The sequence below is a fragment of the Vipera berus genome (assembly GCF_964194415.1).
Source record: "Vipera berus genome assembly, chromosome: 1".
NCBI classification, from domain to species: Eukaryota; Metazoa; Chordata; class Lepidosauria; order Squamata; family Viperidae; genus Vipera; species Vipera berus.
In genome coordinates, this window is record NC_138202.1 from 306,544,376 (window position 1) to 306,569,396 (window position 25,021).

General features: G+C 34.3%; 1 protein-coding gene across 1 annotated transcript in view; it reads right to left on the reverse strand.

The window, feature by feature from the left end:
* The window catches only part of DNAH14 (dynein axonemal heavy chain 14), a gene marked incomplete at both ends in the record, with an annotated part of 201,873 nt that overhangs the window by 56,778 nt on the left and 120,074 nt on the right, over positions 1 to 25,021 (reverse strand). Inside the window, 14 exons of the mRNA XM_081312799.1 lie at positions 1,932 to 2,063; positions 2,865 to 3,024; positions 3,459 to 3,553; positions 3,829 to 3,954; positions 11,654 to 11,762; positions 12,579 to 12,760; positions 13,573 to 13,761; positions 14,426 to 14,587; positions 14,912 to 15,109; positions 15,366 to 15,452; positions 17,580 to 17,747; positions 20,118 to 20,288; positions 22,370 to 22,537; positions 22,882 to 23,022. Coding sequence (XP_081168925.1) covers positions 1,932 to 2,063; positions 2,865 to 3,024; positions 3,459 to 3,553; positions 3,829 to 3,954; positions 11,654 to 11,762; positions 12,579 to 12,760; positions 13,573 to 13,761; positions 14,426 to 14,587; positions 14,912 to 15,109; positions 15,366 to 15,452; positions 17,580 to 17,747; positions 20,118 to 20,288; positions 22,370 to 22,537; positions 22,882 to 23,022 — 2,088 coding nt within the window. The remainder of the gene's footprint in view (positions 1 to 1,931; positions 2,064 to 2,864; positions 3,025 to 3,458; positions 3,554 to 3,828; positions 3,955 to 11,653; positions 11,763 to 12,578; positions 12,761 to 13,572; positions 13,762 to 14,425; positions 14,588 to 14,911; positions 15,110 to 15,365; positions 15,453 to 17,579; positions 17,748 to 20,117; positions 20,289 to 22,369; positions 22,538 to 22,881; positions 23,023 to 25,021) is intronic.

The following is a 25,021-nucleotide window of genomic DNA, read 5'->3' on the forward strand; positions in this document are numbered from 1 at the left end:
AGTGAAAGCACATGTTTTGGGGTGGCTTTGAATAGCAAATGTATATCATCTGTCATGTGGTAGGAAGCTTAATTGTTTCACATTGCTCATAATATAATGAGTGTTTCTCATCTCTGTGTAGCAATATTCTGATTCCTCTGAATTAGAAGAATGTGAATGATATTAAAAGTCTGTCTAGGTTTTACTCATCTGCACAGACCATCCAGAGTGGTTTCATCTGGCCAATGCTCAACTATTCCTATTGGACATGGAAGCCAAGACTAATTCAGAACAATTCATGTCATTTTTGATTATGGAATAGGGGCCAAGGGTAAAGCTGTCCTATTTCAGAAATCCTTCTCCATTCCCACAAATCTGAAGTTTTACTTCATTTACCAACTTGCCCCAGAGGAAAGACTTTTATAACCTAGTGTCAGTCCTAGAAGGTAGACCAAACTAAGAAACAGACATTGTGTAAACCTAAAGCTACTTTTATTAGAATAGCTATGTTAACAGAATCTTGCAAGTTTGAATGTGATTCCCTTCCTCTTGTATAATTTATCTGATTATTGCCTTGCTAATGAAACTTCCCTTGATCCTTTAAGGTCATCCTCTCTTCATTTATTTATCAAATTTCTACACCACTCATATTATCTGAGTAACTTTATATTCTCTATATCTAGGTCCCAATGAGTTAGGAAGGATAGACCAGTTTTCCTCCCTTAAACTTAGGAAAATTTATAAGGATTTTTTTAAGGATGACGATTGCTCTAGAAATGACCTTGGAATGGCAAGCTGGTAGGTAGGTACTCTTTAAGGTTGAGCTTCAAAAAGGAAGAGATTGAGTTTTTTTTTCTGAGGTTAAATGACCTCTCAGTCTTGGAAACTCTTCCATAACCTTTCTTTCCATTTTCCTCCTGCAATCCTCCTCATAACAATCCTGCAGGGACATGATAAAAGCAAAGGGAAAATGCCCTTGAAAACTAGGGGGAAGAAATCCAGACAGGGGACGGAAATTTCCAAGAAGAGATTCCATATAATTATTTTAAGGGAGGAATCAAGATCAACTCTTGAATCACTATCTGTTCTGCCTTCTCTGCAATCTTGAAGCGATGCCAGAGATCCCTTTTCCACAAGGATCCCCGTACAAGAGAAGAACATACAGAGAGTCCTTAACTTACAACCAGTCACTTAATGACTGTTTGAAGTTATGACAAACTTGCAAAAAGCATTAATGATCTGATTTTGAAGTGACAACAATCACACACACACAACATGGTCATGTGATTGCATTTTGGGTGCTTGACAGCCAACTCACCTTTACAACTGTTTGCAGCATCCTGCAGTCACATGACATATTTTGCCACTTTTTCAATGCTTATTTTTGACTTACAACTATAATTCTGGGCTTAATTATGGTCATAAATCAAGGACTACCTGTATTGATATTAACAACTCAACACTTTTAATAGTTGCAGTAACATACAACTGAAACCAAGTTTTGAGGCTGACATGTTTGAATCTCTTGGAACAGGAGAAAAGTTACTTTTAATACTATATTCTTAATGAAGAGATAAGTTGACCCATAGAAGGTTACTTTAAACTATCTTCTGGTGATCAGAAATGGAGACTATAAGAAAAACAATTCAAATAGTTGGTTAATAAAATACTAAATTAGGTTTGCTCTATATTTCAGGCCTGCTTCCAGGCCTTCCTTCACTGAGCTACCTGAATCCAGGTACATTTCTACATTTATTTTATGGTAGAAAATTAAAATAGCAGGAAAATAAATGGAAAATAAAAAGACAATTGAAATTGTTTTACCTCTGGCAATTCTGAATAAAATGCCTTTGCAGAAATCAGCAACTTATTCCAGAATTAAGTAGAATTTTTCCCTTATAAATACAATCTGTCATTTTAAAAACTATTGGAAATAACCTATGTAAATATACCCTTTTGACAATGTGATAGTGATCCAGAGCTAAAATCCACTGGCATATGGAGCAACATGCAACAGACACAAGTCCCACTTTCACTGGAATGAAATCAGGAGACCTCACATATTTTTTTAACTGCAGAAAAACCTAAAATGAATATAAAATAATTAATTATAAATAAATAATTAATAAAATGGCATGTGTAACAGATAAATATACAATTCTTCCATATCTTCAATCAATAACTAATATCTATTTATTTGGTTTTTTAAAAATAACTCCATTGCACTGAATATATCAAGAAAAGGAAATTATAAACTATACAACATAAAAGAAAATAATATATCTCCAAACAACAACAAAAGAAAAAGGGAATAGAAGCAAAAAAGACTATGAATAATATTTCAATAAAGATTAAAGTCACAAAAACAAAATATTGCTTTATTTTTCAATATTCTAATTAATAAAAGTGAAATATTTTACTATCCATTTAAAAGCTATCAGAGATATTTCATTAGATATGAATTATATATATACAAATATGTACTATCTGTTTCCAGATAGAATTCCACCACTGAGGCCTTTGTCTCAAACTCTGACCAACTGAATCTCTACATGATGGAAATGAAAAACCGCTGTCCTCTGATAAATAACATAGCAAAAAACAATGTTAAGGGATGAGGAGTCAGTTCTTTAAAAGTTAAATAAGGCTGTGAGAGATGAATACAGAATTAGAGGAAATTTGAATTCAATGTATTATTCTCATCTGTTACATTCAGAAGATATCTTACAGTCTGATAAGAAAAAAATAGTTGGACTCTGGCAGCAATGAAACCCCAATCCAGACCCTGAGAATTGTGTTTCATTTTTAAAATCTCTTATTTGAAGATTTATGTATACAACAGCAAGAAAACACTGAATCTCCTTGCAAATGAATTCTTCATTTACCTTTTCTGGTAAATTATCTTTGTCAATTGTAATCAATTTTTTAAGGAATCCTGGATCTGAAAGTAGTAATTTTGCTGTTGCCCAGTTTGGTTTCTTTTGAAGAAGAATACAGACTGCATTCATAACAGTTAAAACAAGTGGAGGAGGATGAGTATATACTCTGAATTATACAGAAAAAGAGCACAAAATATATTACATTCAAAGTCATTCTTTTTTGCCAAAACAACCTGATTTACATTCAGTAATTAAGATACAATAATTTTAGTGATCAACATGAAAATACTTAACACTGCTAGACTGCCCAAGGAATGTAATGCATACTTCTGACCTTGGAGATTGCAATTTAATATAAAAATGAGAAATAATATGAAATACTCCAAGAGCAGTCTTCTGTTGAGATGACTGATTTTTAGAGAATGTATTGCTTTGACTGTATCTTACTATTCCTGCTAACAGTTTCTTACTTTAGCAAGAATCAGGAAACATCAATGCAAACTGAATATGACTAAGGAATATTATGTTCACTGAATTAATGCCTTTTGATTGCAAGAAATCCTCAGCTTAGAAATCCTTGGAAATAAGTGATATATTTACCTAACTTCTGCAATGTGATTTTTGTCAAGTGCATCTAGAGCACTAAGGGCCTTCTCCAAAGATGGTATTACAGTGTTGAGCTCTTCTCTTACTTGCTACAAAAATGAAGAAAGGGTAGAGTTTCATTTTTTATTCACAGGATATACATGTACAAATGCTACTTTTGTATACAAATTTTTTAATACAAATACAAGCCTTTTTTATAGCAAAAATTAATCTCTTGCTCTCATTTGGAGATTCTCCAGATTTTTGCAGTCCAGACATAGTAGCCTTAGTTTCTCCTTTTTTGGTAGGAAAATTACATTTGATTGGAATAGTTGGCATACGTCTTATGAGGTAATCCAAAGAAGAAACTTTGAAAACTATGTACCTTAGCATACCCTTCCACAATTTTTGTTTCCGCAACCATAGTTTCTTCATCCTTTTTAACCAATGTTCGAACTTGCTCTACAACTAACGCATCTTTCTGAAGTTTGGCTACAAGTTCTTCTATTTCCTAATGAGAAAACAGTCAAATATTTTTATGGTAATCTCTGAAAAAATAATGAATCTAAAACTTTATCAACATAAATCCTGTAAATTACCTTCCAAGTCCATTTTTATAAAGATGCATATCAGATCAAAAGATCTTTATTTCAGCTCAATGTTTCAGCAATGGATGGCTACAAGATTTATTTATTTATCTATTATTAAATGTCTTAACCACACACCTTCCTCATAGAAAATCTTGATATAATAAACTTTCTACTGTTTATCATTGGATCCTGTTTTATGCACATTGCCTATTGTGATGAATACAATAATGAATCTATCATTTACATGTATCTTAAAAAGTTATTAAATTAATCTCTATTGCTATGTTTTATGGCAATATATTTAGAAATTATTGTATGGGAATCAATAATTGTTTCTAATCAACGCTCTGCTCTTTTACTTTGCATTCATGTGGGAAATCCAAATGAGAAACTGAGACCGGCTAAAAAAAGGTTTGATCTAACCAGCATAGCTGTAGTTATTTCCTTTTCCTGACTTAAATAATTATACAAATATTTGACTATATGTAACTTGGTGGAGATTGAGTATAGAATTATTTTACGTGTTTCATTGGTTATTTTATTGTATCTTATATTTACGTAGATTACATATTAACTATATTTAACTCCATGTTTTACTTCTGTGGATATTATTCATTCTAGATCAGATATGTCAAACTTGTGATGTCACATGACATTGCATGACATATCAGATCTTTTTCTCCATTGCCGGCAATGGGGTGGGCGCTGTTTCCTGGTGACGCATCCGGCCTGTGGGCCTGTAGTTTGACACCCCTGTTCTAGATTGCTTGGCAGAATACAACTTTCTGAACTTATACTTGTGGCCACGAGAGGGAGCTCCTATCCTAAGGAATATTTATTTAGTCATTTCACTGCAATAATTTTACTGTTTCATACAGAAACCAATTGGATTTCTATTGTAGACAAAATTTTATTTTACACATTTGGCTTCATTTTAATTTTACTGAATTTCTGCATTTAGTTTATTTTTATAACTTTATTGAGTTTCAAAAACACAAGGATAAACAGACCAGAAAAAAAAAGAAAAAGAATAAAGAAGAGAGAAGTGTGGAAAAAAACCCAAAAGGAAAAGTAAGAAAAATAATGACTTTCGACCTTCTTTGCAACATATATGAATTTAAAAAACAAACTCTTACTCTAAGTTAACATTATTTCTAATTATCCCATATAATTTAAAACATCAAATCCCAAAATCAATATTTTATTTATTTCAGTTTCAAAATCCAAAAGTGGTTTCTAAGGAGAAATAAAATTAGTCTTTTCTTTAATCAAAGCTGTCAATTTCACCATCTCCACCAATTCCATCAGTTTCATTATCCATTCCTCTATTGTGGGTATTAGTAAAGGATTAATAAATCCTTCTATCTTTGTGCATGTGAAAGTTTAGTTATCACATAAAAGCAAATTCCATAAGAAGTTTCTATTTGTTTGTCCATTAAACTCAAAAGAAAAACTTCTGGCTTCAATTCTACATTCACTTTTAAAATTTTCTGAATCAGAATGCATATTTAACCCCAATATTTTCTAGCGTTGCATGTACACTAGAGATTAGAAAATATACCATCAGTTTGATTACATTTCCAACAAATATTTGAAATTTCTTTGTACATTTTTGATAGCTTCTCTGGATATATCATTTATAAAAATTTTAATAAAAATACTAGATAGATAGATAGATAGATAGATAGATAGATAGATAGATAGATAGATAGATAGATAACCTTTATTATCATTTTTTACTGTGGGCACAATGGCACACATTAAAAATGAAATTTAGTTACTTGCTCTCAAAGTGTACACATATATAACACACATTTAAACTTACTATATACAACATATGTATAGACCTACACCCTTACATATAAGCAACATATAAATATTAATCACTGTCCATCTTGAATACACAATGGAAGGAGGAAGCTTTAGAGTTCACAAGTTTAATACTGTATGGAACAAAACATTGACTGAATCTAGATGTTCTGCTTCGGATACCATGAAGCCTCCTCTCAGAAGGTAACAACAACAACAAAAAACAGGTCATGAAGAGGATGTGTAGTGTCCCAGACAATCTTACGGACCCTGCTCAAACAAAACTTATGTGCTGTGTCCTGGATGGAAGGGAGGGAACTGCCAATAATCTTTTCAGCCATCCTTACCACTCTCTGCACTGCCTTCCTGTCTGAAGCAGTGATGCTTCCAAACCAGACTGTGCTGCTATATAACAGGATGCTCTCGATCGTCCCTCTGTAGAAACTGGTAAGGACAGGGGAAGGAAGATGTGCTTTTCTCATGTGACACAGAAAATGCAGGCACTGCTTGATCGCTTCACCAGCGTCTCACTGTTGAGAGACCAAGCCAGCCTACTTGTTAATAGCACACCCAGGAATTTGATGCTGGTAACCATCTCCACAGGTGAATCATTAATGCACAGAGGAGTGTGGCTGTGCCTGCCTTTTCTGAAAATGACAATGATCTCTTTGGTTCTCCCAATGTTTAAAACTAGGCTGTTTTCCTTACACCAGTTCACCAAACCCTCAACCTCCTTGTGGTAAACACCCTCATTGTCATCTTGAATAAGGCCCATTACTGTTGTATCATCTGCAAACTTTACAATATGGTTGATGGCAAACCTAGGACAACAGACATGGGTCAACAGGGTGAACAGCAGCAGACTTAGGACGCAGCCCTGAGGAGAACCTGTGTTCAAGAAAATGGTGTTAGAAATATTTGTTCCAACTCGCACATACTGGGGCCTGTTAGTAAGAAAATTAAGAATCCAGTTGCACAAAGGAGTGTTTAAGCCTAAAGGGCCCAGTTTGTCTACTAGCTACTGGGGAAAGATTGTGTTAAATGCTGAACTCAAGTCAACAAGCAATAAACGCACATGTGTATTTCTTTCTTCTATGTACTCCAAGCTCAGATGGACAACAGAAGAAACAGCATCCTCTGTAGAGCAATTTGGTCAGTAAGCAAACTGAAGCGGGTCAAATGCTGGTGGGAGTCTAGATACAATAATGTCTTTATCAGCTTCTCAAAGCATTTCATAATGATAGATGTCAGTGCAACCAGACGGTAATCATTGAGGCCTGTAATTGTGGACTTTTTTTGGCACTGGCAAAATGATGGCCATCTTAAAACATGGTGGGACCACTGCCTGCTGCAATGAGAGACTGAAATTATCTGTGAATGCCAGTTCATTTGCGTATTCCCTAGGAACCTGCCCAGGGATATTATCTGGGCCAGCTGCCTTCCAAATGTTAACTTTCTGCAGTGTTTTCCAGGCAGAGGTGACATCGAAGCTAAGCACTTGCTCGTCAAGATGGGCACAGCTTTCCTAGCAGGAGTGCTATTTGATGCCTCAAATCTTCCAAAAAATGTATTCAGCTCGTTTAGGAAGTCTGTGTCATCTTTGCATCTCGATGGACCCACTGTATAATTTGTAATGGTCTGGCACATGCACAAAGCCAAATGTTGACTACAACTAAAGAATCAACAATGCAGAAGATAACGCAAGAAGTGGGACAACCAAATATGAAGACAGAGGATCTAATTGATCACCAAATACACCTGATAGAAAATCCAGAAAAGGAAGTGACAACATTGAAAATGGAAATGACTCTATACAAATCAGAAAAAAATTGAGAAAGAAGTGGAACAGACTGAATTGAAGACAAATATATCAGAGCAAACATGGGGAATTGGAACAACAGGGAGACAATTTAATGAATACAAATGGCCTTGTCCTTCCAGAAAATTGGCAATTAAATGGTCTCCTTTAATTCAATCAGCATATGTAAGAATAGAGGGAGATCTATTTGATGATTTAAAGGCCTTGACAAGGAAGCCTAATTGGCAAAGGAAGAAAGCTAGAATAAGGTTGAAAAAACTGGGATTTTGACCCATTAAAGCGGATTTTATATTGCAAAGTAGAGGGTTAAAGGGGAATTTTGGTTATTAGATTTATAATATTTGGAAACTAGTTGAAAATAAGGATTTTATCAGCTTAATATTTAAAAATTGGACTTAAAAAGAAAAGAAAGTTAAATATTATGAATATGCTTGATTTATTGATCAACCCAGACAATATGTATAATGGTGTTGATTTATTAAAGGTGATATTCTGTTATTAAGTAGATGATTAAATATGATGGGAAATAGATAACTCTTAGGAAATAGAACAAGATTATATTCAAATAGATAAAATATGTATTTTGGATATTATAACTTGTTATTAAGTGAGATAAGAGAACTTTTGGTTACCCAAAATCTGAAAATTATAAATATTAAAGGTTAAATTGGAATATTGATAAGAGATTAAAAATTGAGTAAAATCAATAACAGGATATGGATTGTTTATGAAGACTGAAGGTAATTAAGATATGTATAAGCCAAAAATCTATTGATAAATGTGATAATGATGTTTTTACTGAGTTGATATAATTAGAAATGAATTAACTTGAATATGAGACAGTAAATGTTAAGGGAAAAAGAGAAGAAATATTGTAACCTGAGATTTGCACTAAGATTCTGTTATTGAACTATTGTAACCCAGTTACCACATTGCTTTCTAAATATTCAAATGTAAAATTGGAAAATCAATAAAATATTATTAAAAAAGGATACAGACATCCTCTAAGACTATAATTTAATATAATTTCAACTATCCTCATATGATCGTATTGATCCAACTGTATATTATATCCAGTTTTTGTTTATTGTTCATCCTCTGTTTCCATTGTCAGTAAAAGGTTTTAGACATTAGCCATAATATGACTATCATTTGTACACAACTCCTCATCAAATTTAATCATTTCATTTTCAAATTCATAATTCTTCTTATCAAGCTTAAATCTTTCTGTTAACATAAGGAAAACAATGGCTTGTAAAGCCTTTCAACTCTTAAGTTTTCTCTTGTTTTTAACTTAAATTCTCCTTGGGAAAAATTCAGCAGATCAGCATAAGTTAAACATTTTTGTTTAAATATCATTTCTCTCCTAAAAAGGAAGTGACAGTCTTGAGGTGACAATCATAAAGGGATTTTAGGAAACAAATTTGCTTTATAACTATTTGAAGTTCTCATTATGGTAAGCCTAATAAAATGATTAATCTACATTAAACGTAACTTTATTATACTACAGACAGCCATGCCAATCAAATCTAAAATCATGTTCTTCAGTTACAATAACCACCTATTTCTCAAAGTCATCCCTCTTTCATCTACTCTAACAAGCTGAAAAATACAAATTTAAATCTGGTAATTCTAACCCCCTTCTTTCTTTACCATTCTGCATCAAGTTGTATTTCATTCTCAGTTTCTTGCCACGCCAACAAAATATGGAAATATGTTTGCTATTGCTTAAATGCTACATCAATTATCAATATAGGCATTGTCTACAGTAAAAATAAAATTCTAGGCAGAACATTCATCTTAATCACAAAAATTCTTCCCAACAATGACAGCTGCAGTTTTTGTCATTGAAACATGTCTTCAACTTCATTCTATATCTCAGCATGGGTCATTCACCTAGGTTAAGTTTAAGTTTCTTGTCTAAGGTTTTATCAAGCTGTGGGGATGATAGAGCTGATAGCTCTATTCCAATTCTCCATCAAGCCCCAATTCACATATATGAATATGGTCAGTTGATTCATAAATTGGTTAAAAAACTTTGCATTATCCTCATATGAAACATGAAAACCAACAACTATCAATTTAGTCCTTTGCATTTCAAATTCACCTGAACATATATATTATTTTCATCATCAATATTTTTGATTTGATTTGTGAATTGATATACAAGACTACTCCATTAGTTTTTTTCAAACCTGCTGATTTAAACTCTTTACCCAAAATCTTACAAATCAATTACTTCACATCAGTTTTCTTATATGGATTTCTTATAAACAGATATCAAGTTTTAATTTACTCAAATAATGAAAGAAGTAAAAAATTACTCCCTTCTAGGATATCCCAACAAAGTTGAATCCTATATTCTATATTTTTTAAAAGTAAAAAAGTAAAAGTAATTTTCTCTTGCACAAAATCCTATTAGAAAACTCATTTAAGACAATTATATCAGTTTTGTCAATATTCAATGTTGCATCAAAGTGACATTGCAGAACTTGGTCTCTCATTCTTTTCTTCAGGAAATATACAAAATATTTCTTAAATGTGAATTTATCTGATACACATAGTCTAATTCTTCATCCATTCTCTCTGCTTCCTATATAAGCAAATCAGCTAATGTCTGAACAATTTTTTGGTATATTTTCAAAAGGGCTCTTCAGAATAGCCCTAAACCTCAAACAGCTCCCTGAATTCTAGCATAGCTAAATTATTCAACCATCTATTTATTTCCAAATTCCTGATTTCTGTCCTGTTTTTAAGAAGTCATCACTAACTTGTTTAATTTCGCTACATCCTTGAAAATGAGATAATCTCTGTTACTACACACAATGTAAAGTTAAATTACCTTCGAGCCCCTGTCTGTGCTAGTGAATTATGGGTGGTTTCAGTTTTTATGAATAATTCAGGCTGCAATGAATATTTGTTCTATAATCTCCTAGTCTGAAATATCAGTTGCAACATCTCCTCTCTCACAGAGAAAAACAAACCATTTGCAGCAAACTTTCATTTGAGTTTGCCATTTATAAACAGATATGGTTATTTTGAATGTGAATCTTCTCAAGGCCTCAACATTTTAAACTGTTTTAAATAGTGTTTTTAGTGTTCTGTGTGGTTATTCTTTTGACCACTCAGAGTTCCTTCTAGTAGATCAGAGGTCCCCAACCTTTTGGTCACCAGGGACCAGTTCCATGGCGAAAAGTTTTTCTGCAGACCAGCGAGTCTGTGGGTTTGTGTGCTGCCTGCATCCCATGGATGGGGCTTTGCTTGTTTGTGCGGCCCAATTGCTGGCATGCCCGGCCCGGTACCAGTCCACGGACTGGGGGTTGGGAACCCCTGTGGTAGATGGGCAGCTATATAAGTATCATAAACAAACAAACAAATAAAATTTTAGTCTGTCTCCCAAGGAGGGGAAAAAGGGACGAATATTTTAGTTACATACTTCTACCCTGATAGCCAGGTTGTTGCACTATTAAAATTATTTTACATCTTTTATTTTTGGGATTTTTACCTTTTTATCATCAGAAAAGTAGCACAGATTGTGAGATCACTATCTTTCTTAAATTATGTGGCTAGGGAGAATTTGCCACGCAAGACAACTCTTAAATGATAGATGATAGCTGTAGGAATAGATAAGCTAATAAAATGCAACAGAGCAGAACCAGTATGTGAAGACCATGAGGCCCCCTGGGAGAAGATGTTTGAGATTTCCAGCCTTCTACATTATGGAATTGGCTATTCCACTACATATATTATCATAAATGGATTCCAAATGTTATTTCTTTTACACCAGCTTAGGTTTCTTTAGTCTTTTTTTTGTTCTTCCAAAGTATCTAATGCACCACAAACTGAATTCACATAATAGTTATATTGCTGTAACTTTTACAAAACATACCCATGTCAATAACTTTTATAAATTCTAAAGTCTCAGGTAAGACCTGATAAGAAATTATTCAATATTTTAGGGGGTGGGAAGAACACTTATGAATTAAATATACCTTTGATTTTGACTCTATTTGAGGTCCAAGGACAAGCAATTCATCTTGCATATCTGCAATCTGTGAAGTTCCATCCAAGATTTTTGTCAGACCAGAATGATAACAAGCTCTAAAATAAAAAAAAAATAAGAGTTAAAATCTATTTATACCATAGGCCTGATAGTCACATAGTATATTCATTACATCAACCACTTAAACGAACTACCTCTTATTAAGTGCTAGGTGCATAGAAGTCTTTTGGTAAAGCTACATATACCAACTCTATGAAGTCTATCATGAAAAACTATGGTAAGCACTGTGCATGGAATTGTGAATATCTGATATATGCTTTATAGATATATAATTTATAAAATATTTTATTGATATTAAGACCATTGCTTCTATTATATTTGACAGAATAACTCAACAATTTTATAGATTAACCATAGATTAATGTATAATATATATATTAACCATAGGATGAGTGATGCAATAATTGAATCTCACTGTACCTAATGTTCACCCTGTAAAGAATCTGTTGGCAGTGAAATGCTCAAATTTGCTTCTAGAAAATTTTTCCAGGAAGAGTATATTAACCCACCCATAGGTTGCAGCCAGTCATAGGTTGCAGCCAGTTTGCACCAGTTTGGCAGAACCAGTAGCTAATTTTTTGTTGCCCAGGCCCAGAATGGACTTCGGAAGTGTCATCCACACAGAGAACCGGTCGTTCACATATTTGAATCCCACCACTGGTTGCAGCTGACTTTTCACAGAATTGCTGCAATGCTTTGGGATGTTAATGAAATATCTGAATTTTTAAATGTTTTAATCCATCTAAAATATTTCTATAAAATAGTATCCTTCCTGACAACTTCTCTGTTGTGCTGTTACACACTTACACTTACACATGCACACACACACATAAACCCCACACATCTATAGTTACCTTTCACTCAGCATTTCCTCTTTTTTGGTCCTCAATATTATGGAAAAAGTATTTATAAATTGCAAGTAACTTTTGGGAGTGATATAATAGTATCTTTTGGTTTCCTTCAAGTATTTCTCAATTATCATAGATGCATTCTTGTGAATATTAACAGTCATAGGGATAAGAATATTTCTTAAATTCTATAAAGAGAAATGAAAAGACCACACATTTAATACAATTTAGATTTCAATTTAAGAAGTTTTTATTGTAATGTTCTCAGTAATTTCTTTTTCATAATCAGTTTGTATTGTCTCTCTCTTCTTTGTTGTTCCTTTTCTTCCCTCCATAGGGGAAGAGAGGGTGCTGAGTCTAAAAGTTCTAATTCCTTGGTGATGAGATTTACTTGTGATGCTTATGTTTTCCTTTTACTATAGTGTGAACTCACAGTTTAGAAATATTTTGGGATTGTCAGATTATTTTGCATACCATCAACATCCATTCATGAAAAATCTAATATAGTTGAATGCATCTGTTCTAAAATTAGGAATTGTTACAATTCACAGTAATAGTCATGGCTTTATTTGGTGAGGTAGAGTATATTTTTCAGCAGAAAAATGAAATTCCTATAGAAGATGCTTTTGCAAATTACCTGCTAACATGTATACCTGAAAATGGAATGAGCATTAACCTATACTTAATCATAGTAGCTTTCTGCTGCTATAGCTACCTTTTAGCCAGCTAAATCCAAACAAGGAGCAAATGAGCCAAATTGTGTATGTTTTTTATAATGGTGATTGGTAATTTGTTTTTGCCCAGAGCAAAGCGGTGGTTGCATCTGGCATTTTGATTTCCCCAACATTTTCCATGAGCCCTGAAACTCATTGCAATGTTTTCCCAGACTCTTTAAAATTAGTTATCACAATTCATGAGCAGCTTCAGTTGATCAACCAGAGTTCATAAATGAGAATAATATATTTACAATGTATTTTGATAAAACATTTTCATATCATACCTCATTTCTAAATGTCTGATTCTGGCTAAAATAACTTTTTGCTACATGGCAAAGGGCCTCTTCAGGCCAATTTTCATACCAGTCTACTGTACAGCAGTTCACAATGGCAGGATATATCTGTAAATATTGACGGAAAACCAGTCCGGCAGGATTTACTGTCAAAACTATATGAAGGTTTTGGCGTACTCTCTAGAAAAAAAAATCCTGTGTGAAAACTCTAGTAAAATAATCATTTCTTTGAAAATATGCATACACTAATATTTAGATTATCATTTATTAGACTGTAATTGTACCTACTTGCAAGAATAATTTTCACTGAAATAAGAATCAAATTGCAAATTATAGAGTGATACTAGATATTGAAATAATAGTTAGATAATATTTGCACCCAAGTTCAAAAGACAGGTTGTTTCCCTATATGAGCTACTTTGTATAGTTATGCAAGTAACATGGATTCACACAATTCACTAGTTCAGCTTCCAACACTGAGAGTTATCAGTTAGCACTCATAAAGGTGAGATGTAATGATCATTTTTAACTTGGGCTTCTTTCAGACCAGATGGTACAAAAGCACCCTTGATGGAGATAATCAAAATTTTATCATTCACTAAATCAAACTTCTTACTCTGCCTTCATAAGCAACAATGGGCAGGGGTCAAACACACATGGATATATTCAAAGCTATAAATAACAGCTTGTCACATTCCTTGCTTGATTTATCTATTAATAATAGGATAATTAAATTCAATGAGCACAACCCTGAATCCTGCTGTTAATCTGGAACCCAAGTTGGAATGGATACAGCAATTTCACTGAGAGAGCATATTGATCACAGTAAGCTACCTGTACATACCTGTAAGAAAAAAGAATACAAATCATCCATTTTGTTGGAATCCTTAGTCCTTTCAGAAACTGATGTAAGTGATTCCATAATGTTATTCAACTCATCCTTCTCAAATAGGTTGGGCACTTGCCCTGATTTCAGAATACAACTTAGGACTTCCAAAAATGATTCCTAAGAAAAATAATACTAATTAATTATCTCCATAGCCTTGGTTGGAGCAATCTAGATTTTGTCATTTTGACAAAATGACAGTTTTTTACAGACACTGTCACTGGAGCTCCAACTATAGAGTTAAATTTATTTTGTGACAACTGATTAATATTTCCTATTCTAATAATGTACTAGCAGACTGGCAAAAATGCAAACAAACCTCTGATGACAATCCAGATATATTAAGAAAAAAGGGAGAAACAGAGATGGAAAATTCTAACAAGCATTTAATTAACATGATACACATTGAATATGTATATTAATTTATATTCCGTGTGGGCTTACTTGAATTATATCTGAATCTGTAATGAGAAGAACTGTCCTCTTGCCTTCTGCTCCAGCTTGTTTATAGACTTTTTTAATATCCTCTTTAAAATGTGCAAAGCTGTAACTATAGAAAGTAGATAATCTACAGATATTGCATTCAGATATATAACAGGCTAAGGATGCACAGGTTGCTTTCCCATTGCCATTCCATCCAATCTGTTAATAAATATTAAAAATGTTAGATAAACATCAGATAAGCAAAAATGATTTACTAAAGCAAATCTTCATATATTAAAATGTTTATATAATTTTTAGAATGGATGATAATAATAATTACGATTTAGTGACGGGTGTTTTAATGACATTTGGTATTTTAAGGTAAATTACCTTAAATTAAGGTGTGCTACTTTTAAATAGAGACATAGCACTGACATCTTATATAATATGTCCAATTAAAAGTAAACTTTCTTACCAGTGTCATATGACTATCTTGTTGTCGAAAAACCCTTGCAGCTCTAATTATATGCTGTATTGCTTCTTTGAAAAATACCATGGTGATCTAAGGAAACAGAAAGCACAAATATAGTGAATAGATGGAAACCTCCTTCCAAAATGCGTTTTAGACATGAAAGAGTTCAAGGAAAAGCAGAAACTAACCCTTTTATCTTGGGAGCTGGCATAAACAGAGTCTGGGAAAACTAATGCTAACGGGACATTCAGGACCAAGACTATTCCTCTCTCAGTCAATGTGGGCACTGCAAACTGCTTTGTCTTGTAAAATTGTATCTGGCTTAGCAACCAAACTGCCTGCTCCAACTGGGTTGACCCATCTGAAGCAATACTTTTTGGAAAAGCTATTGGTAGTATCCCGTTTTCATGAGGTGAGGCTGGCTGGAGCCAGGAAATAGTTTTTTAAGTTATGATGCCAATGCTTCAGACCCACATACTCTGGAAATAAGATTAGTCGTTTTAGTTGTAGTCTTGTCTGGAAGCTGGAAAGCTGATGAAAGCACAACTCTTCTAGAGAGCTTTCATTGACCGATATAATAACAATCTGTATTTATTTTTCTCCATGTATTTTATTTTGTTTGTAGGATGGTTGTTCCATTTTGGGCTATATTTATTGTAGATGTAGATGTTTCTGGTTTTTTTATAACTATGGCTTATTTTTTTAAGCTCCTCAAATCTGCGAAGATTGAGCAGTATACAAATCAATAAAGAAATAACTGGAGTGATTTTTATGATGCAGTTGTTCAATATTTCCTATTTCAAATGTCTATCTGAAAGATTAATTGCTTATTTTTCTTATGCATATGTAGCTAAGAGAATCCTCATTCACAAAGATTGAGGATTGTTCCTTTTTCAAGTACATCTTCTTCACCCTATTGTGGTTTTAAGTGTTAAAAATAGAGGAAGAAAAACAATTATTCTTATAGCTCATTTCTGTTATACTTTTTCTAGCTCCTGTCCTTTTCCAAGTTTCATTGAATTGTTCCATAAAAATTTTTATGTGGAATACCATTCAGTTTTTGGTAGTTTTTGTAATGAAGCACAGACATTGTCCTATGATGGGAGCTCTATATCTTCCAAACACAATTTCCTGTGCCCTGCCCCAACTCTTGTGGGAGAGCCTTTGTTTACATGAGAAGGGAAAGAGGCAAACCTCCTACCTTTGACTTATCTTTTCTGTTGCTTAGTCATGTTGCTGGGGCATATAATAAAGGTTCAATTCTTTGTCAGAATGAGAGGATTGATTCAATTAGAAAAGGAGGGCTTTGGTATATATTGCACTGACTACCAGTAATTTTCTGTATGCAATTCAAAGCACTATGTCTTTTAAAATCCTATCTGCCTTAGCAATTAAGCTGTCTGCTCCAACCAAGTGATCTTCAAATACTTTTCTCATAGAACATATTGCAAAAAGATATGAGCCACTGTAACCAGGTCCTCCTGTTCCAGGTAAACTGGCAACAGAGGTACCAGGCATAGCTGAGCAAACGTTCTTCCAGCCCCTGTCTTCACCTATACTTCCAGCAGCAGCTATAAGGGTCCTCAGGTCAAGCACCAGATCCTTTAGGACAGTACCTTCCCCACATCCCCTGAGAAACAGGATTAGAGCTGAAAAAGAACTATGGTGAACAAACAGCACTTTGTGTTCAATTTTGTTAATTTATCATTCATAAATTGATTCTAAGCAGCAATCAACCAAGTTTTAACTTATTTCATCACATCCAGAACCTTACAGCCTTGACATGAAACGAAGCTTCAACAGCATCGCCAGAACAGACCAACAAAGTTACAAAATCAAGCTGAGTGTTATCTGCATATTGATGATATTGAACTAAGAGATGGAAGAAACTACCTATTATCTATTCTGAATTAGCCATTCTAATGTTCTTTGTTATTTCATCATTCTTGAATATAGCTGTGACTTGCAGTTTTGAGAAGGAATTTATGATAAATCCATGTGTCATTTTTTATTTTACCTACAGAACGTAACTGCTCAGATTCACCTATCTATGTCCTGCTATTTGTACATAGGAGAAAACTAGAGGAAAGCAAGTTGTCCAGTATCATAAGAGTTTTTATGAGGGAAATCTAGCACCTAAGATACATGCATACACTATTGACTCACATCACGTAGCAATTATAATACACCAATATTAAACAAAATTTCAAAAATTACCTCTGACTCTTTTTTTTGCATTCTCATATAATATTCTTCCAGTGTCAAAAGAAGAACCTTCTGGCTAGGGACAAATCTATATATTCTCTTATCTACAGGTATGGTATAATCTAGAAAATCTACAAATATAGGAAACTCCTCCATCAACTTCTCCTTTGTCCAGGAAATCTAAAGGAATAATTTTGTAATTTGACATTAGAATAATGATCTTTCTTAGACAAACTAAAAAAAGTCACTATATATCTGCATTTTGAGATGTATGGATTAGGAAATATGTTAATACAAATTCTCAAATACAAATTCTCTTATGTACTGGTATGATGTAATCTAGAAAATCTAGAATGATTTTGTAATTTGAAATCTATATTGGGACAAAGATCTTTTTTAGACAAACTAAAAAAGTCACTATGTATCTGCATTTTGTAAGCTATACATTAGGAAATATATTAATACAAATATAGAAGGAAAAAAACCCCTGAAATTGTAGGCAGTTTTAAGATAAAACATATAAGCAGTCTTTGTAGGTCTTATGAGGGAGTATAAAATATTAATAAAAGTTTTGGGGGGATATTGCTGGAACAAGATTTAACTTCTATATTACATTGTAATAAATACAATTCAATGCTTAAATTCAATGCTTAAATTCAGTCTGAATAAGACTTGCAAGATCTCCATATTGATTCACTTTGTCAAATCAATTTGTTGAGTGGCTTTGGATTATTGATCCAATCAGATTGGGTAAACAAAAAAAATCTGTTGAATTGTACTCACCTTCTGAATTGACTTGACTTACAGATTTAATTGAGAAATTGAAATTGGATCATGAATATGAATTGTAATTTGGCTAGTTTATATAACTCTAAACAATGCAGATATTATTAGGCCAGTATTCATTCGGATAACTTACATAGCTCCAAGTGACCTCTGTAGTGGTACAATGAAGAATGGGCAAATTTCTAGAATATATAATCTTCCTTTGGAAATTTCTAGCCATGTGTATCTAGAACTCTTAAAACCTTATCCTGGAAATGATGTAGGAGATAAATGAACAGAATCTCCCACAATTCTAAAACACTGATAGCTGTTCTGGAATTGCCTCCCCCATCCCCCTATTGGATTAGATAGAAAGAGAAAATGAGATAATTTTTTTCTTTCAAGCTCTTTTTGGATAAAATCCAATATGCAATTTGTCAGGTACTTGGTTGAAAAAAAGCTTTGGTGTCATTCTCCAACACCATTGCCTCAATCTAATTTTGTTCCTTTATTAACAGTTATTATATATTATGTTTAAAAAGCAAGAACTTCTAATAATGAATCCCTCCCTTAGGACATTTTTGTAGTTTCAAATTTATATTATAGTGCTATAAATGCTACAAGAAAAGAAGAATCATTTCATGTAACTATTAGTGCTTATAACTAAGATGACCATCACATATCTTATTCTATTTGATGCATGCAGTAAGACATGTCCAACAACGAGGGGTCCTTGGTGCTCTCTTAACTTGGTTGTTTTCTTGCAGATATTTCATTATCCAACTAGGTAACATCATCAGTACCAGTAGGGAGTGGGGTTTGCTCTCATTTTATATTCTACCATTCACACAAACACACACACGTGTGTATTTCTATTTGTATCCCACCAACAGTGACAGGGCAAGCCACTAGAATATATTAAAAAACCCTCTTTTTCCCCAGAGTTTTTCTAGGAGTCCCTACTTGTCCAATTCCATCCAATAGATTGGTCATGCTGAAGATCCCGTCAGCCAAAGACTGTCAGGCTTAAGATAGACTTTTGCTGCTGTAGCCCCTGCCTTATGGAGTATTCTCCCCTTGGAGATTAGAATGGCCCCAACCTGTTGGCTTTTCACAAAAAATTAAAAACTTAGCTATGTATCTGTTCTGGAGCTCAGAATGTGTTAAGGGCCCAGCTACTTGACTTTACTTAGTTGATTAATCATCATGACTGCTGTTTGTACTTATTTTGTTTTTTATTGTTTTAATATTTTAAAAATTGTTTTAAATTATTTGTAATACTTTCATAGAAAAATTAATGCCTAAGTGGTTATGAATGTTCAGATACTGAATGACACTGGATACTTGGCAGGTTTTATTTTTATTTTATTTTATTACATTTATATACCGCCCTTTCCCGAAGGACTCAGGGCAGTTTACAGGGTGATTAAAAAACCAAGATACAAAAGTTAAAAACAAATTTTAAAAAAATTATATTTGTCCCTGCATAAATAAAACCCCACTTAAAATAAGATTAATCCTCAGCCTGGGCCAGAGAGCTCGAAGAGCCAGGTCTTCAGGACCCGGCGGAATGAATGGAGGTCGGGGGCAGTCCTCAGCTCCACTGGCAGCTGGTTCCAAAGGGCAGGCGCCCCCACTGAGAAGGCCCTATCCCTGGGTGTTACCCGCCGGCAATCTCTTACCGGTGGCACCCTGAGAAGAGGTGGATAAACTGATTTATACATACATATATAAGAGGATAAACTGATTTATACATACATATATAACACATATAAGTATACTTACTTTAAAATAATTGTTGAGCTCATTTGAAAGAAACTGATAGAATATCTCCTTCTCTGCTAGATCAACCAGACGATCATGGAAAATTCGTGTAGATTCATGCATAAATAATAATGCTGCTGTTTCTTTTGAGACAATGATTGACTTGTGGGCTTGAAGTAGTCCTTCAAGTACCTACAGTATTGATTTTAACAGTAACTTTTTGAAGTGAAGCTATATTCACATTACTATTGAAGTTACTAAAACTTTTAAGCTATCTTCTGTACTGATTTCATTTTTTTATCATGCTATGCTAACCTATGGTTGCTTTAGGTATTTTACAATACTGCAGTGCTTAATAGCCCTGAAGGGTGAGGTAGCCATTTCAGATATTAATAAAAGAAACAAAGTTTTCCATTTTTAGACAACAGAAATATCTTTCAAAAGAAATTTCATTCCACAGATATTGATAATATAAATATTAGTCATACCAACATATTCAGAATAAATCTTAATGACAACAACACCTTAGTACAAACAAGAAATTCCAACTATTTTACCAATTACTATTCACTGAAAAAGGGATGCGGTGGCTCTAGGACACTGAGCTTGTCGATCAGAAGGTCGGCAGTTTGGTGGGTCGAATCCTGAGTGCCGCATAACAGAGTGAGCGACTGTTACTTGTCCCAGCTTCTGCCAACCTAGCAGTTTGAAAGCATGTAAAAATGCAAGTAGAAAAATAGGGACCACTATGGTGGGAAGGTAACAGCATTCCATGCGCCTTTGGCATCTAGTCATGCCGGCCACATGACCACGGAGACGTCCTCGGACAAGCGCTGGCTCTTCGACTTTGAAACAGAGATGAGCACCGGCCCCTAGAGTCGGAAACTACTAGCACGCATGTGCGGGGAAACCTTTACCTTTTACCTTATTCACTGAAAACTATGTCCATGAATATGTAGAAATGCATTCCCTGTCCAACTCACAAAAATGGTGCTTCGCCTGAATTTGATTCTATGGCAGGAGTCCCCAACCCATGGTTTGTGGACTGGCACCGGTCTGTGGCATGCCAACAACCCATGCTGAGCAAACAAGTGAAGCCCCATCCATGTGATGCAGGCAGCATGCAAAACCATGCCCCCTCCAGTCTGTGGAAAAACCTCTCCCCATGAAACCAGTCCGTGGTGCTCAAAAGGTTGGGGGGAGGCACTGTTCTATGCGATAGATAACATTGGAAATTATCTTAAGTTGATAATACTTAGGATATCCCATAAATAATATCTAAATAAATAAATAAATAAATAAATAAATAAATAAATAAATGTTATCTGTTTTACTAATATGGATCATATTCTGAATAATTTTTAAAATATTCAACAAGATATTGAATCCAAACTATTCTCAGAAGGAAAATCAGTGTATCCCCACTTGGTGTATTTAATAAATCACTACAGAAAAGTTAGCAACATTCAGCGCAAAATCTACTGAAGCCCCCAGAATTCCTATCTGTGTCATTACAGAGTGCTACATGACATATAATTTTGCAACTGTTTGCTTCTTTCTTAGAAAATGACACAATGACAGTAACTGCTGTATTTTCCTTAGTTATCACTTTTTGATAGGGACAGGACTAAAGCTTTAACCAATATAGACCCAATTTTCTCTTCTTGTTACTTTAAATCCATACTTTATGTGCATATTGACTAATAGTTATCTACTTGTGAACATTCTTTGTTTATTTAATATTACTCATGTATATTACTATTAACCCTGTCATCATACTCAAAACATAAATTAAATTAAATATATGTTTTGAGTATGATGACAGGGTTAATAGTAAGAAAAGTAAAAGGAAGCAGAGAGATAATAAAAAAATGGAAATTGTGGTTGTTCAGTGAAATGTATCATTCTGATTTAAAATCCTCCTCCTTTCTCCACATTTTGACAGTTTTAATCATAACCTATTTATGTATTTATCTTTTAAGTAATCTTCCTATTTAAACGACTTTTTGCTTCCCTATTCTCTAATTTATGGAATACAGTACAGGTCTTTTTTAGTGTTCAGATACCACAATGACTTAAAAATAATCTTATGACCAATCCTTGCATTTACAACCTTCTTTGGCCTGTAAAGCAAAGGAAGGCTGAAGTAAAATCATCAGTATAGTCACTGTTTCACTTAGCAATGGCTTTGGATAATGACTGACTTGCAGGTCCCAAATGAGGCTACATATACTTCACTGATTAACCGTTAACCAATTGAAAGAAATACAAACCTTAAAAAGATCTCGTAGATTAAATATGTAATGGCATTTAGCAGGTGTTGGAAGCATTTTATGAAGCATTCTATAGTACAGAGCAATAGAGCAACACGTTAAACTATCTGTACACTTCTGAACTTCAACCAAGAATCTATTGATGTAAAAGTATGTCCCCAGGCGTACCTACAAAAATATTTTATACATTTAGAAAAAATTATAAACTTTTTCCATTTAATATAATTTAATAATAAAGATGCTGAATTATGTACATTACTTTAAAGAAACTGTGGTTAACATAGTTATGGTAAGCTACATTATTTTAGATATTTGCAAACTGAGGCCGGTAAAATGAGGGCCCAGATTGTTGGTGGCAATATGCTAACTCTGTAAACCCCTTAGAAAGGGCTGTAAAGCACTATGAAGTGGTATCTAAGTCTAAATGCTATTGCTATTGCTATCAGTTACATATCATTAGTTTCATTTTGCTCTTTGTAAAACTAAATGAATAAAGGTCTTGGGATAGTTACCTGGAAAATACGTTGCAAAGACTGTAAGGAAGTTGCAGGCAAAACTAAAATGCAAAAATGGGACAGAAGACGAGTACTAATCTCATTACCTCCTACATTTAGAGGTGTACAGCATGCAACTGTGGCAATGTCCTGAACATGCTGTTAGAAAAATAGATAAGATAGAATTTTTTTTAAAAAAACCTATAAATCAACATATGTATAATATTGTATAATATCAGAATGATTGATAATGAACTTATGAAAAGGTTCTAATGCATTTTTAAAAATCCATCTATTCCTAGGGTAAGTACAGAGCTTCATATATCTCAGGTATACGCAAAAGTACAAATCTCCTCAGAAATATTTCAGGTTCATTAATATTTTTATTGAATAATCACAAGAAAAATCAACTTTAAAACAAAAGAATGTGTATGGAATCATCTTAATATAACTGTAGTATAATTCATAATGTAACTATTTAGCTTAGAACAGGCATGTCAAACTTGCGACATCATGTGATGTCGCGCAATGTATCGTGACTTTTTCCCCATGGGGTGGGCCTGGTTTCAGTATGATGCATCTGGCCCATGGGCCGGCAGTTTGACATGCCTGGCTTAGAAACTCAAGATAGCTGTTGACTGTATAATTAAAAAACTGAATTGAAAAATCAAAATAGTAAGTAAAAAGTCTGCAATTCAGATGTGAACACCAGAAATTAATTTATTTAATTTACTTAAAACTCTGATATACTTTCATTTCATTTCATTTCATTTCATTTCATTTCATTTCATTTCATTTCATTTCATTAAATTTATATGCCGCCCTTCTCCCTGAGGACTCAGGGTGGCTCACAACAATAAAAATTAAAAAAACATAAGAGTAAAAAAATTAAAAGAGAATTAAACAATAAATACAAAATTACAAAACAATTTAACCCAGTAAAAGCCTAATTAAAAATCGTAGTCAGTCCAGGCCCGCTTGTTGGAACAACCAGGTCTTCAGGTCACGGCGGAAGGACCGAAGGTCAGGGGCCGTCCGCAGCTCCGGAGGCAACTCATTCCAGAGGGTCGGCGCGCCCACAGAGAAGGCTCTCCCCCTGGGGGTCGCCAGATGGCATTGCCTGGCCGACGGAACCCTGAGGAGGCCGACTCTGTGGAGCGAACTGGGCGATGGGAGGTTGACAATGGCAGCAGGTGGTCTCGCAAGTACCCCGGGCCTAAGCCATGCAGGGCTTTAAAGGTTATTACCAGCACCTTGAATTGCACTCGGAGGGTAACCGGAAGCCAATGCAGCTCGTGCAGGTGTGGTGTAACATGGGAGTACCGAGATACTCCCATAAGCTTTAACACTTTAGAAGATAAGCTTAAGATTCAAAAGGATCTTGACAAACTTGAGTACTGAGTCCTATCCTATCCAACAAGATGCAGTTTAGTAGTGAGAAAAGTAAAGTCCTGCTCTAAGGCAGTAAAAACCAAATGCATAGGTACAGAATAGGCTCAACACTAGTAATTGTGAGAGGGCTCTCGGTGTCTTAGTGGACCACCACTTAAGTATGGGTCAGCAGTGTGCTGCAGCTGCCAAAAAGCCAATGCAGTCCTAGGCAGAGGGACAGTGTCAAGACAACAAGAAATGATAGCATCACTTTACACCCAGCTGATAAGATCACACTTGGAGTACTGCATCTAGCTCTGGTCACCAAAATACAAAAAAGATGTTGAGACCCTGGAAAAGTGCATAGAAAAGCAACATAGATGATAAAGAGCCTTAAATCGTATGATGAATGGTTGAGGAAGTTAGGTATGTACAGCCTATAAGAGAGAAGCAAGAGGGGGACATGATAACTGCCTTCCAGTACTTGAGGGGCTGCCACAAAGAAGAAGGGATTGACTTGCTCTCTAAGGCACCAGAGGGCAAGAGAAGAAGTACAGAAGCTTGTTAAAGAGAAATCTAACCAACAAATAAGAAGAAATTCCACCAACTCCATGAGGCAACTTCTGGGAATGACCAAGTTTGGCTTCCTTCATGGGGCTAAAAAAACAAAAAGATCAGTCTTTCCAACTTCTCATGAAAATTGTCTCATGGAGTTGCCTGGTCTCTCCTGCTCCACATTGGGAAAGTGACAACTTTTGGATGATTCTGTTCTGTACCAGCCTGCTAC